The sequence below is a fragment of the Protomyctophum bolini genome, assembly GCF_963924005.1.
Source record: "Protomyctophum bolini genome assembly, chromosome: 1".
Taxonomy (NCBI): domain Eukaryota; kingdom Metazoa; phylum Chordata; class Actinopteri; order Myctophiformes; family Myctophidae; genus Protomyctophum; species Protomyctophum bolini.
In genome coordinates, this window is record NC_137862.1 from 53,904,253 (window position 1) to 53,917,648 (window position 13,396).

Sequence of the window (13,396 nt, forward strand, 5' to 3'; positions counted from 1 at the left end):
ATACTTGATTCATGGACCAAATGTTATGCAAAGCAGTACATTTCTTTGTTTAGAGGTCCATTTTGCCGCTGTTATGCAGTTATTTACAGCCTCTGCAATTTGAGAATTGCAATTGTTTTTCATTTTGATTCATACATGCGCACGCACGCACGCACGGGGGCACATTCAAAGAATGTCTGGCCCAGAAGTTGTTGCTTACATTAGCAACAATCACATGGAAATTGAAAATTGGAAAAATATTCAATGCATTGGAAAGGCCTGTTGTCTGCATAGGCCTGTTGGTATTCACATTTCTTTAATGTCAAGTCATGCTTTCTATACATAATGCCAGGTAGAGTCACGGCTCTCTCTCTATAGTATAGCTTCTAGTTTTACGCGTGCAACCTCTCAGAGCCGCGTGGCCTTGGCCTGTAACGGGGACAGGTGTGATTTGGACACATAGCTGCCCTCCACGTACGCATTTCTGTGCTCCACTCAAGCCTGGACCCTGGGCTAAAAGAGGCCTTCATGTCATACCCTGAAAAGAATGACTGCTTTCTGCCACTGGGAACCCAAGGACAGCCCGTCTGGAGGCTGTAAACCAGTCCTAAACTTAGAGACACACTGCTTAGAGAGTATAGACACACTCATCTATCAGGGCTGCCTCCATGCAGCCTCTCATTGTGTGTCTGCTGCTATACGACACATGGCTCACACGATGCTTCCAACGACCCCCGCCACGTGTACGCATGCAGATATGTGTGGAATTAGAGAGCTACATGTCCATTCCGAGAGAGCCTTTCAAGTCGAATGGGACGCAAAGAAGGCTGGGTGACAACCATGTGTTCACTAACGGGGAGAGGTCATTGAATAGCCATTTGATGGCCCTTGCGTCCACACACAGGTAGGTGAGGAGAGTTTAAGTTCAATAATACATTTCCTGTTGTCCCGTTGAAGGGAAGGGGGGACAGGCCTGTCCCATTCAAGCTGCACTATAGAATAGTGCTACGGTGGTTGGGGTGGGGCTGCATGTATCCCCATGGCTCACATGTGCTCCAATTGCTAATACATTCATATTTTTGAGTGGTGCAACCACTCCAAGGAACAGCAATGTCCGTGTCCCTGTGTCCGCCTATGTGACGTTAACCTATGTGACGTTAACCTATTATGTGACGTTCATGAGCACCAGTATTATCTGAGTACCAGTAGGGGCGCTGTTGTGCCAGAAACAGAGAGAGAGAGAGACAGTGCTGCACTGTTGCCTGCTAATGAGAGAGAAAGAGAGAGAGAGAGGGAGGGGGGGGGGGGGGGGAGTTGCACCACTCAGTTCACACGGGTGTGATTTTTATTTAGTCACAAGGAATCAGGAATCAAGAATGAACATGTTTTTTTTGGCCTTCACCCATACAGGTACAAGTAGTGAAATTGTGTGACGTGTCCACAAGACATACAGTAGGTGATTTCATTGAGACCTCATTCTCAATAGAGATCTGGTTAAAGGTATATTCAGTGATTTCACTTAATTCAAATATCACTTCTTTTTTTGTTTTGTTGTGATAATCCTCTCTATTATAGAGTGTGCTGACCATATAAGGAGTTCCTCCCCAACCCCAGTTAACCCCTGGGGATCAAACAAACCTGAAAGGCTTAGGTCCCAGCCAAAAACGAAACCTATACGGTTTTTTGAGTGAAATCACTGAATATACCTTTAAATGTGCAGTATAAGGTATATGTACTGTACATCATCATTATCGTACATTCATCCTGTATTCATTCCATCTATACATGCATGTGAGTGGTTGTGTAGTAACACTGAGTTCCATTCCCTCAGGAGGTGAAGGACTCTATGCCTCTGTCTGTGACACCAGTGAGACATCTTATAGAATTGAACCCACTTCCAGGGATGGGAAGTAAAGTATTTCTATACTCCACTACATCTCAGAGGCAAAATATTCTACTTTTACTCCACGACAATTATTTAAAAACGATTGCAAACAGACCACTATATAGGAGGCGAGCCCATGCATGACTCGTTTGCGATGGTTTTTGAAAACCTTATAACCATATAGCTATAAACATCATGCCAAAAATCTAAAAACGTGAATCCCCCCCCTTAGACTTATTGACAATACCTACAAGCTCAGCTATAAGTTTTGACAAATATATACAATTCATACATTCGAAAGATTGTGACAGTATGCATACCGACTAGGCGACTACTTTCACTTTTGGTATAGACTTTAAGTATATATATTTCGACTCAAGCTCATTTTTAATACGAGACTTTTGCTTGTATATTAAGTAAGTAAGTAAGTAAGTAAGTACAATTACAATTTAGGCATTTAGCAGACGCTCTTAATCCAGAGCGACTTACATTAAGCAAGAACAAAAAGCATGGGGAATACATCACATAAAAACATTTATCATGAAACATGTGTAAGCTAAGAAAGTAACAGTGGAATATCTATAATGAAACTATACATATAAGCTATACATCTACTACTATGATATATATTATGTACTATGACTACATACAATGCACTTATGCTGTTTACATAACATGTAAGTAAGGTATTGATAGTACTTCCTCCACCACTGCTTCAGTCTCGGCTCCAGTGATCAAACATCGTTCAGCACCCACTTCTCATCTCTCATCTCGCTGTAAGAGGCGGGGGGGGGGGGGGGGGGGTGTGGGGTGGGTGGGGGTGCACCTTGGGGGCCACTTAGCTCCGAGCCCAGACCCACTGAGCCCAGTATCATTTGGCCCCTCACAGTCCCCGGATGCCTGGGCTGTGGCACTTCCTAAGCCTCCAGGCTTATTGGGTGTTACTGCCTTTATCCTGCCAACTAACTCAGTCCAAGCCTGGGTCTTTAACACCCAGCAGGGATGGCTCAAACTGTTGGGAAGGGGGGGGGGGTGCAGGGCAGGGCAGGACAGGACGGGACAGGTGAGAGGAGTGTGGTGGTGGTGGTCCCCCCCCCCCCCCCCCCCCCCCCCCACACACACACACAGTGCGGCTGTTCCTAAAATATCTGCTTTTTTGGCTCTGGATCAAGATCATTACGAGGAGCGTGAATTCATTTCAAAATCTCGCAAAGATCTGCATGGTGCTATTGAAATGTATAAACAGATTGTGGATTTTAAAATGATCCTCGAAAAGATTAAGTTATATACCGTTTGGAACTTGAATGCAATCTGAATATTGTTTCCACGTGTGATTTGCAGTCTATGTTAATGTGACTCTGAGTGTATACAAATGAAACAAAATGGACCGACACTGAGAGTGTAAAACCAAATAGACCCTTACGGATGCATGCGGTTCCATTTGTACACTCTCAGAGATAAAGGTGCTGTATAAGTGATATTTCTTTGCTTAAAACTAAAAGTTTGTTAAAAGGTTTAAAGCTCTGTATTCTGATTGTAATCATTGATTGTTTTTCTCCCTGTCTCTCCAGCTCTTTAGAAAAAGTTTTTTTTTTTTTTACTTTATTGAGTCAATCGCACATGTACAATTCCTTGTAGCACATTTTCTTTTCACATTTGTTTCTACATGTTTCATGTCACTGTTGTTAGCTGACTTTGACCCTTTTCCCCCCTTTTAATTCATACATACAGACAACTACATCCCTTCACCTATTTCAACACAAGAAAACACAAATACATTTAAAAAAAGAAAAAGAGAAAAAAGAGGTTATAGGCCCATGTTAGACTAAACACTTTCATTTGTTTCTGTAGACCTATAAGGTACCTATAAGGTTTCTGTACATTTAATACAAAATATACATAGGCATAGAAAATAAAAATAAATAAATAACAATAATAAAGAAAATGCATTTTCGGGTGGATTATATATCGAATCAGGACAAACAACCATGCACACAAAGATCACTCATTGACTTCCAGTGTCCCAGTTCCAATTTTGTCTGCACATTTATTTCACTAGTACATTTACTCAAGTACTATACTTAAATACAATTTTAAAGTATATTTGTACTTGAGTATTTCCAATTTCCAATACTTTTACTTCACTACATCTCAGCGCCAAGATTTGTACTTTTACTCCACTACAATTATTTGAAAACTTTAAGTTACTTCAGAGTTTTTAATTTTGATTTGAAAACATACATTAACCACCTCAACCCATACACATTTCAGCCATTTGAAAATAGCAGATCTTCGATCTTGTAGATCGGCTATTTTCAAAAGATTTCGTGCACATTTTGAACTTGTGAAATGGGACATTCTGCAATACGAGTATACGTTTACTTTTAGTACTTTTAGTACATTTCAATGCAGATACTTTTGTACTGTAATCCTTTTTGAATATAGCACTTTTACTTGTAACGGAGTACGTCTTCTACATTGCAGTATGTATACTTTTACTTAAGTTAAGTTACATTTGAGTAATTTTTCCACCACTGCCTGTTTTTACTGTATCCTGTAGGAGTTAAATGATAAAATTGGTGTCCTGACCCGAAAATGCATTTTCTGTTTATTCAAGAGCTGAAGAGATGGGGAGACCCCTGTTACTAAAAAAAAAAACACTGTATACATGGCAATGATCAGAAGGCATACTCAGAGCTATTTAACATTATCACTCATTTTAATTTGAACAAACATACTGCATAATATATATACCAGCACCTTTAAATGAACACTGGGGTTGTGTACAGTGAATAATGAAACATCTGGCTGTGCACTGTGGTGGTGAAGCAAATGAGACGCTGCTTAGGGGAGACATTCAAATGAACTGCCATCCAAACAGTCGTTAGGCTGGCACCTGTTGGTCAGCTGAGTCACAAATGCACATGCGTGCGTGCGTGCGTGCTTGTGCGTGCGAGTGTGTGCGCACACATGCACACACGTGCACGTGCACACATGGATATACAACAATGCACAAACGTCAAAATACTGATGCATTATTAACCCATTCTGAACGGGAACCCATTTTGGTGTTAGCATCATGTTATGCTTTAGCTATTGAAAAATAGCAGATCTACAAGCTCATAGCGCGCCACCGAGTGGCGCGCTACGAGCTTGTAGGTCTGCTATTTTTTTGAAAAATCGAAGAACGACTGACATTTTTTTAATCTGATCTCAGGTCAGAATGGGTTAATCAGACCAGTGTGTGTCCATGTGGAAACCTCGTATGAATCTGATCTCAGCTCAGAATGGGTTAAAGGAATGAAGGACTATAATAGAGCAGTGGTTCTAAAAGTATTATGAGGGACAGGATGTTGTGTAATCTCTTCATCTGTCATTTCCGTTCATAAAATAACATTTAACGGGATCACGGGATCATTGACAATTCCACCCCCACCCAAGAAGAGGTCATCTTCAATCCATTCAATTGTCGTGCTGAATATTTAGGGATCTTCAACAACCAAGTCCTATTAAGAATCCTAAAAATATCTTTAATATGTATTTCTAGGCATCAACAAATGTGGTTTCCAGTATAGGACCTATTCACGCCACTGCACGTTCCAAACATATATAGTTCCAAACATTGCTCCTATAGCTGGAACTATCCCATTGAGATATAGAATGAGCACTTCCGCATTCCGTTGTTACAATGGGAGTCAACGCTAGTGCCGCCACTCTCTTACTATCATTACTCTGGCAGACGGTAAGCCTGTTACGTAATTTCCTATACAGATGTCAGAACATACTTGTGATGTCACAACAGGACAGCTCCATATATGGAGGCCTTTTGTGGCAGTTCTGGTATTAGAACCACTAAACATATTTTGTTATAGCAAAGTATATAGCAAATGGCAACTTGAGGTACTCTTCTTTAATATTTTTTCATCAAGACTCTTCACAAAAACAAAAAAAAACGAAAAATAGATATCATTCATATCATCATATATTAGGGGGGGCAAAATCTGTGAAAAACGTGGGTATATTAACTATTAACATATTCCTAAAAAAACTAAACGGAACAAAATGGAGCTCCCCTTTGGTCCATGCACCCATTCCTGGGACTGAGAATGGTCTAGTGGGGGGTGGGGGGGGGTGTAGCGGTAGCCTGGCTATAAGCCAGACTCAAATCACACTGTCGCCGGCAGGCAATCTTTTTTTTCTTGCCAACGGCTGATTCGGTCTGGCTTATTAGCCAGGCTAGGAGGAGGAGGGGGGGGGGGGTGTAGACCCCAAACAGTGTCATCAACATTACTGCAGTGTTCCAGCAGCACTGAGTGAGGGGCCGCTCCTCTCAAATGTCACAGGCAGGTCAAGTCACGACAGCAGCCTCTGCCCTGCATGGCCTACACAGCACAGCTCATCATGTTGTATAGAGACTGTAGCCTCTGCCCTGCATGGCCTATTACAGCACAGCTCATCATGTTGTATAGAGACTGTAGCCTCTGCCCTGCATGGCCTATTACAGCACAGCTCATCATGTTGTAGAGACTGTAGCCTCTGCCCTGCATGGCCTATTACAGCACAGCTCATCATGTTGTATAGAGACTGTAGCCTCTGCCCTGCATGGCCTATTACAGCACAGCTCATCATGTTGTAGAGACACAGCCTCTGCCCTGCATGGCCTACACAGCACAGCTCATCATGTTGTAGAGACTGTAGCCTCTGCCCTGCATGGCCTATTACAGCACAGCTCATCATGTTGTTGTTGAGACACAGCCTCTGCCCTGCATGGCCTACACAGCACAGCTCATCATGTTGTAGAGACTGTAGCCTCTGCCCTGCATGGCCTATTACAGCACAGCTCATCATGTTGTTGTTGAGACACAGCCTCTGCCCTGCATGGCCTACACAGCACAGCTCATCATGTTGTATAGAGACTGTAGCCTCTGCCCTGCATGGCCGATTACAGCACAGCTCATCATGTTGTATAGAGACTGTAGCCTCTGCCCTGCATGGCCTATTACAGCACAGCTCATCATGATGTAGAGACACAGCCTCTGCCCTGCATGGCCTACACAGCACAGGGTGGCCGAACGGTTTGCGGAGCGGTCTTGATATCGGAAGGTCGCTATAGTTCGTATATCCCCCGGACCGGCACGTTAAAACCACCGCTGAAGTGCCCTTGGACAAGGCATGATTGAACCCCTACCATGAAATGTTCTATGAGCAGGGCCTGGCTGTAAACAAGTTCTTGAGCTTAGTCCAGTTATACCCTGGGTAAACATAGTACCTTTCCTTTCCCTTCATCATGTTGTTGTATAGAGACACAGCCTCTGCCCTGCATGGCCTATACAGCACAGCTCATCATGTTGTAGAGACTGTATAGCCTCTGCCCTGCATGGCCTATTACAGCACAGCTCATCATGTTGTTGTTGAGACACAGCCTCTGCCCTGCATGGCCTATTACAGCACAGCTCATCATGCAAAACGTATAACATATCTCCTTGTAACACCGCCCAATGACGTGGCCACCATATACATCAACACCACGGTCAAGTCCCTCATGGCCTGCATGCGGGACAGACAAGGATGGACCGTCCTAAAAAGAACCCCCAAATTGATATTATATGTATTTGGCTGCATGCATGCACCCTCATTCGAAGAGACTTTGTGCCAGTGATGTCGCTGTGAGTTTGTAGAGCTACTATTTTTGGAGTGTCGAAGCTGCGTGCAAACACTTGCCAACTTCTTCTGTGTCTCCAGAGCAGTCTCTCAAGCTATATACATCTCTATACACGTCTTCAACCACAGAGGATTCAGGTTCAAACTCAGCAAAGTTGCCCTTTAAGAAAATAGAAAACAAGCTTGAGCCTGCATCATATCATCAGTTCAGTATTTCACAAGCACAAGCCTGGGAGTCTGGACCCCGAAAATGGATCGCAACGCAAGATGTTCTACTATATAGGCTCATGGGCTATAAGAAGAACCTGTGTGTGACATCTTGTTTAGGACATGCATCATTAGGGTCACGTCTGATTAGAAGCACTCATCACTTGGACTTTAGTTATGGCAGCTCTAGTGAAGGACATGAAGTACTTAACATTCCCTACAAACTTATGTTCTTGCAGCGCCATCTAGTGACATTCACGGCACACCACACTGCATGAGCGCAATTCTTGCAATCTGCAATTTCAGCCTGTATGAGAAGAAGCCTATACAATCTATATTAGATTATGGGCTTTTTCAAGGCGTTTGTGTTTTAAACTCCTATATGAGTCTGGACTGCCCCGTGTATAAAATTGCGCCCTGGAATTGTGGAGTTGGTGATATTTGTTCTCCGTTATTTTTTAACTGCTATGTAAATGCTACGGTGAATCGTGCGTAGAGATTAGAGTTAAGCAATTGACAGAAATCAAGGATCGGAAACGCGCGGTCATCACACAGCGATAAGAGCGGAACAAAGCGTGTTATTTAGTTGACCCAGAGTCTGCAGGTGGGATGCGACTGTGCCAGATCAGCTAGGAGGCCTACATTGATCAGTGGACTTTAACCTTTAATGCTCAAATACAAATGTGTGTACTTTATGGTGCAAACAAATAATAATGTGGCCAAAAGAAACAAACTGTCATGTTCTAAATGTCAATTATAACAATGTTAACAACATCAACAATAGGCCAATAATAATAATTATTATTAATAATAATAATAATAATAATAATAATAATAATAAGAATAATAATAAGAATAATAAGAATAATAAGAATAATAATAACTAGATAAAGTGCCCCTCTGGGCACAGGTCTCCACCAGGGCAGGTCAGGCTGTGGCCTCCTGGTGGCGCTATAATAGGCCAATGTGAAAAGGGTGGCATTTCTGTACACCTTGATGGCAATTGGATGATTTGAGGCCTTTTGTTCCAAAAATGTGTTTTTGCAAAATTGTTGTTGTTGTTATACCTATTAGGCTATTATTATATTAGCCTATAGGCTACTATATTTATATATTAGCTAATTATATTAGAGTAGATATATATTATAATAATTAAAGCTTTTTATCATTATATTTTTGTAACTATATGTCATGGCTGTGTACTGTAGGACTAGGCCTATTTTTTTCTGTAGGCCTATCTGCCTGCAAATAGCGGATATATACGGTTGGTTGCGCATGTGGCGTTGCTTGGTGTGTGTGTGTGTGTGTGTGTGTGTGTGTGTGTGTGTGTGTGTGTGTGTGTGTGTGCGCGCGCGCGCGCGTGTGTGCGTGTGTGTGTGTGTGTGTGTGGTGTTGACGTTCTCAGAACTGGCTGCTGGGAAGATGCTTATCGCTCTCACTGATAAGCTGGCATTTAAAAGTCACCAGGACGACGTTGACTTATTGATACAGATTGACCAACCCATGGAGGCGCAAAGCACGCGGGGAGATCAACCGTCTTTTGGATAAATACGAACACTTTTACGCACGTGCAGCACGCGGTTAAAAAAAAAAAGAAGAAAAAAAAAATCGTTTGACGCAAACATGCCGTTGGTACTGGTGTGTGTGGCAGTGTTGTTCGTTATCGCTAACATCGTCGTGTCGGTCGGAGTGGCGTGTTTCCCAGTAGGGGACCAGGGTCCACACCTCTCCAACGGCTGGGGACAGGTGGTGCGACACAGGCATCTGTATGCAGCCAGACCCGGACTCCACCTGCAGATCAGTGGAGACGGACAGGTACACGGCTCCCCTCATCAAACTAAATATAGTAAGTAAGACTATTTAATACTTAATACTATCCTCAGGGGGGATAGTATAGTATAAACGTTCTGTTTATTACATTTCAAAGTTTATTTCATTTTAGAATAAACATAGACAGAGGCTAACGAAAACAAAAAAAATACAAAACACCATGCACACGCAAGAAAAAAATACACATACATAAATAACTCCAATACAATCAATACAAATCAGCTCATGGTCACAGAATGTATAAGTGTAAGGCGGTCAACATGCATGCGCACAGAAAAGGCTGCCATGCAGCCAGGCTATATACTTTACTGAATTTGGAGATGGAACCACGCAGTGTAGCCTATATTTAAAAATGTCCTCAGTTATCGTCGATATATTTTAACTCCGTGACTGCTTAGGCTGCATTTGTGTGTAGCCTATACAGTCTCAGATGATCATACAGCATCAGTGTTTGTTATTTACATTAATACCTGTAGTCCTATAAGGACCTTTACCCTGAATGTTAGCTGCATGGGCACGTTCTTTGATATAGAAATAAAATATGACTTGTGTAAATTAGAATGGAATAGTATATATATATAGCCTTCATGGTCTTTATCATTGTCTTAATTTGCAGGTCTCCTGGAGATCCGCTCAGTGGATACAGGCAGTGTCGTCATGAAAGGAATAGAAACCTCGCAGTTCCTCTGCATGGAAGGCGACGGGAGGCTATATTCATCGGTGAGGGCTCTGCTGCCGCTTGTCCAAAAGTGTATATAGGCTGATCTTCAGCTCAATCGTTTAAATTAATTGTGTGTGTGTGTGTGTGTGTGTGTGTGTGTGTGTGTGTGTGTGTGTGTGTGTGTGTGTGTGTGCGCGCGCGCGAGCTTGTGCGTGTTAGTCCTTCAGCAAATGGCACATGTATGCCTTTTTGATAATCAGATTGTCAGCCAGCCAGCCAGCCAGCCAGCCAACCAGCCAGTCAGTCAGTCAGCCAGCCAGTCAGTCAGTCAGCCAGTCAGTCAGCCAGCCAGTCAGCCAGCCAGTCAGTCAGCCAGCCAGCCAGCCAGCCAGCCAGCCAGCCAGCCAGCCAGCCAGCCAGCCAGCCAGCCAGTCAATCGGTTCGCCAACCTTTGTCCAGAGTGTTGCAGGGTAGGATGTGTTTGCGTGAATGAAAACCTTACAACAAGCATGCTGCAACAACCTTGGCCCCCGACTGTCTCTCTGTGGCCAATGTCAACAATGCACTTTCTCTGATAAATAGGAGGGACAGTCAGTACTCTCCCCACCCCCTGACCTGCCTTTGGCCTCTCTTCCACACACAGCAAGCCCTATAGTAAGGCGTCAGAGGAAGAAGAATAACATCACAAAAAGCACCGTCAATGATTAACAATACTTCTATACAGAAGTAAGAAAAAATCACACTTGTGTGAAGTGAGGGCCGCTCCTGTCATCATACAGCTCATTCTTATTCTGGGCCAATCACAATTTGCAATCCTCACGTTTGTCTTCAATGTAAAAAATGCCTTCTAAATCACGACCTATAACTAAAACTGTAACAAAAATTACAAAACAATATGTTGCTGTAGTACAGTGTACAGCGACAACTACCCCAAAGGGGGTTTTCTGCGTACAAATAAAAGGCAAATACCAGTACATGAGCAAATAGTATCAGTCTCTGTAGAGGCATTCGACATCCAAACCTCTAACTCCACGTGGTGAGGGCCCTGGGGTGTTTCGACTCGTACTCCATCCAACAGAAAAAAGGTGCAGAGAGGATTTGTAGTTCAACTGAAGACTCTTTATTTTCTCCAAATATATCTCTAAACAAAACATGAAATAATAAGTGAGTAAGCGGTCAAAAGCTGTATGCCTTCCCTGGCCTCACCAAACATTTTATCATTGTTCCCAAAATGCATGTCAAGTGATAAAAGTTACAAATAACCGTTCCACAATCACTGCAGGGGAGCTTTTACTTTGAAGGGGAGAAATTATACAGGAAGTGCACTAAATTGACAATGACATATACCAGGGATTCTATAATTAGAGGTGGAGGCTTCGAATAATCCAAAACAAATAAAGAAAACATAAAACTGGCTCCAACAGTCCCTATACTTTCTCCAGAACTGACTCTGACTGCCTGTTCCTTCTGTCCCCCGGCATGCAGCACAGCTACAGCAGAGATGACTGCACGTTCAGGGAGCAGATCCAGGCCGACGGCTACACCGTCTACGCCTCAGAGAAGCACGGCACCCTGGTCAGTCTGGGGAACCAGCGGCAGAGGCTTCAGGGTCGGGACCGGGGTCTACCGGCCCTCTCCCAGTTCCTTCCCCGGATCGGTACCGGCGCCGGGGACTTTGGGCTGGCGGGAGGAGGAGGAGGAGGAGGAGGAGGAGGTCCGGAGCGGATGGCCCACCACCGTCCAGAGCAGAACCCGACACAGCAGATGCCCGAGCAGACTATGGACACGTTTGGGATGCTGTCTCAGTTGATTCACAGTCCCAGCTTCGACGACAGATGAGTTTCATTCTTCGGTTGGAAGTGTATAGCAGAGTGGGCTCAGACTGAGCCTCTAGCCTGAATACCAAAAGCCTAATATCTCCTCGACGGGGCCCTCTTAGACCAGTGGTTAAGATGTTCCAATGCATGTGGGAGACCTGGCCCGCGGGCTTGAATCTTGGGGTGTTATACAGAAGCATTAAGACACTTGAGATCTCTGAGGACGTTATGTTGTTCACCCTTGTTTATATGCTGTACGTGTGAGACCTGCATCCATGCACTCCTCCTTCCTGCCTTTCACAGTATTGTGCAGTGGAAATGTGGATTTCACCAGAACTTTGGACTTTGACTGCACAAAGGAACATATAACTCCAAATGCCCATGATGTCCCGGTTTGGTTGAAGTGTTGGACTGCTGCCAAATCTACAGCCGCTTAACCAGCAATGGGTCCAGAAAATAGTGACTGGGGGGTGCTGGCTATTTCGAGGGGGGGATTTCAAGGCTTATTCATAGTCTGGATTTTCGGTGGTGGGGTGACCACCACCGCTCCGGTGGTGAGCTGACCACCACCGGAGCTGAAATAACGTTGAGCAGGTGGTGAGTAAAAACAGAGAGAAGGGCCGGAGCGGTGGCGGTGGTTTGCTCTTCACCGCGGCTCGTGACGTCATGTTGTAAGTTCGGTGGTCACCTCAGTGACGTCATGTTGTAAGTTCGGTGGTCACCTCAGTGACGTCATGTTGTAAGTTCGGTGGTCACCTCAGTGACGTCATGTTGTAAGTTCGGTGGTCACCTAACCACCGAAAGTCCAGACTATGTATGGGCCTTAATGCATCTTGGTTTACATAGAAGTCCGTCAATTGGGCTTGTTTGGAGGTGGGCTTAGGGGGGCTAAGCCTCCACCAGAGGGGGCTAAAGCCCTTGCCTGGAGCCGTCCCTGTGCTTATAACTCCCAGCAAACTGATCTGAGAGCAGCATAACCTGCAGAATACCGAATGGAATCTACCGTCCTATTTAACCACATGTGAACCCATATAGCGTCCCTATTCGAGGGGCAAATATTCTGTGAAAATAGCCAGTCTACAAGTCATGTTACACATGTGACGCAAGTGAGCTTGCCGATTGGCTATTTTGGTGAGGAGATTACGTGCCGACGGAAATAAGAGGATCTAGCCCTGGGAGACCCCAGTAAGTATATAGGGTTTAACCCATTCTGACCTGAGATCAGATTCGTACGAGGTTTCCACTGGACACACACTGATCTGATGAACCCATTCTGACCTGAGATCAGATTCTAAAAATGTCAGTTGCTCTTCGATTTTTCAAAAATAGCAGACCTACAAGCTCGTAGCACGCCAC

At 44.0% G+C, this 13,396-nt stretch overlaps 1 protein-coding gene across 1 annotated transcript; it reads left to right on the forward strand.

Moving 5' to 3' along the window:
- Nucleotides 1-9,355: 9,355 nt before the first annotated feature.
- fgf19 (fibroblast growth factor 19) lies at nt 9,356-12,062 on the forward strand (the record flags this gene model as incomplete). The annotated part of the gene is made up of 3 exons (XM_080771588.1): nt 9,356-9,578; nt 10,179-10,282; nt 11,709-12,062. 3 exons carry the CDS (start codon nt 9,356-9,358, stop codon nt 12,060-12,062), a joined length of 681 nt encoding a protein of 226 aa, XP_080627714.1.
- Between the last annotated feature and the right edge of the window lie 1,334 nt (nt 12,063-13,396).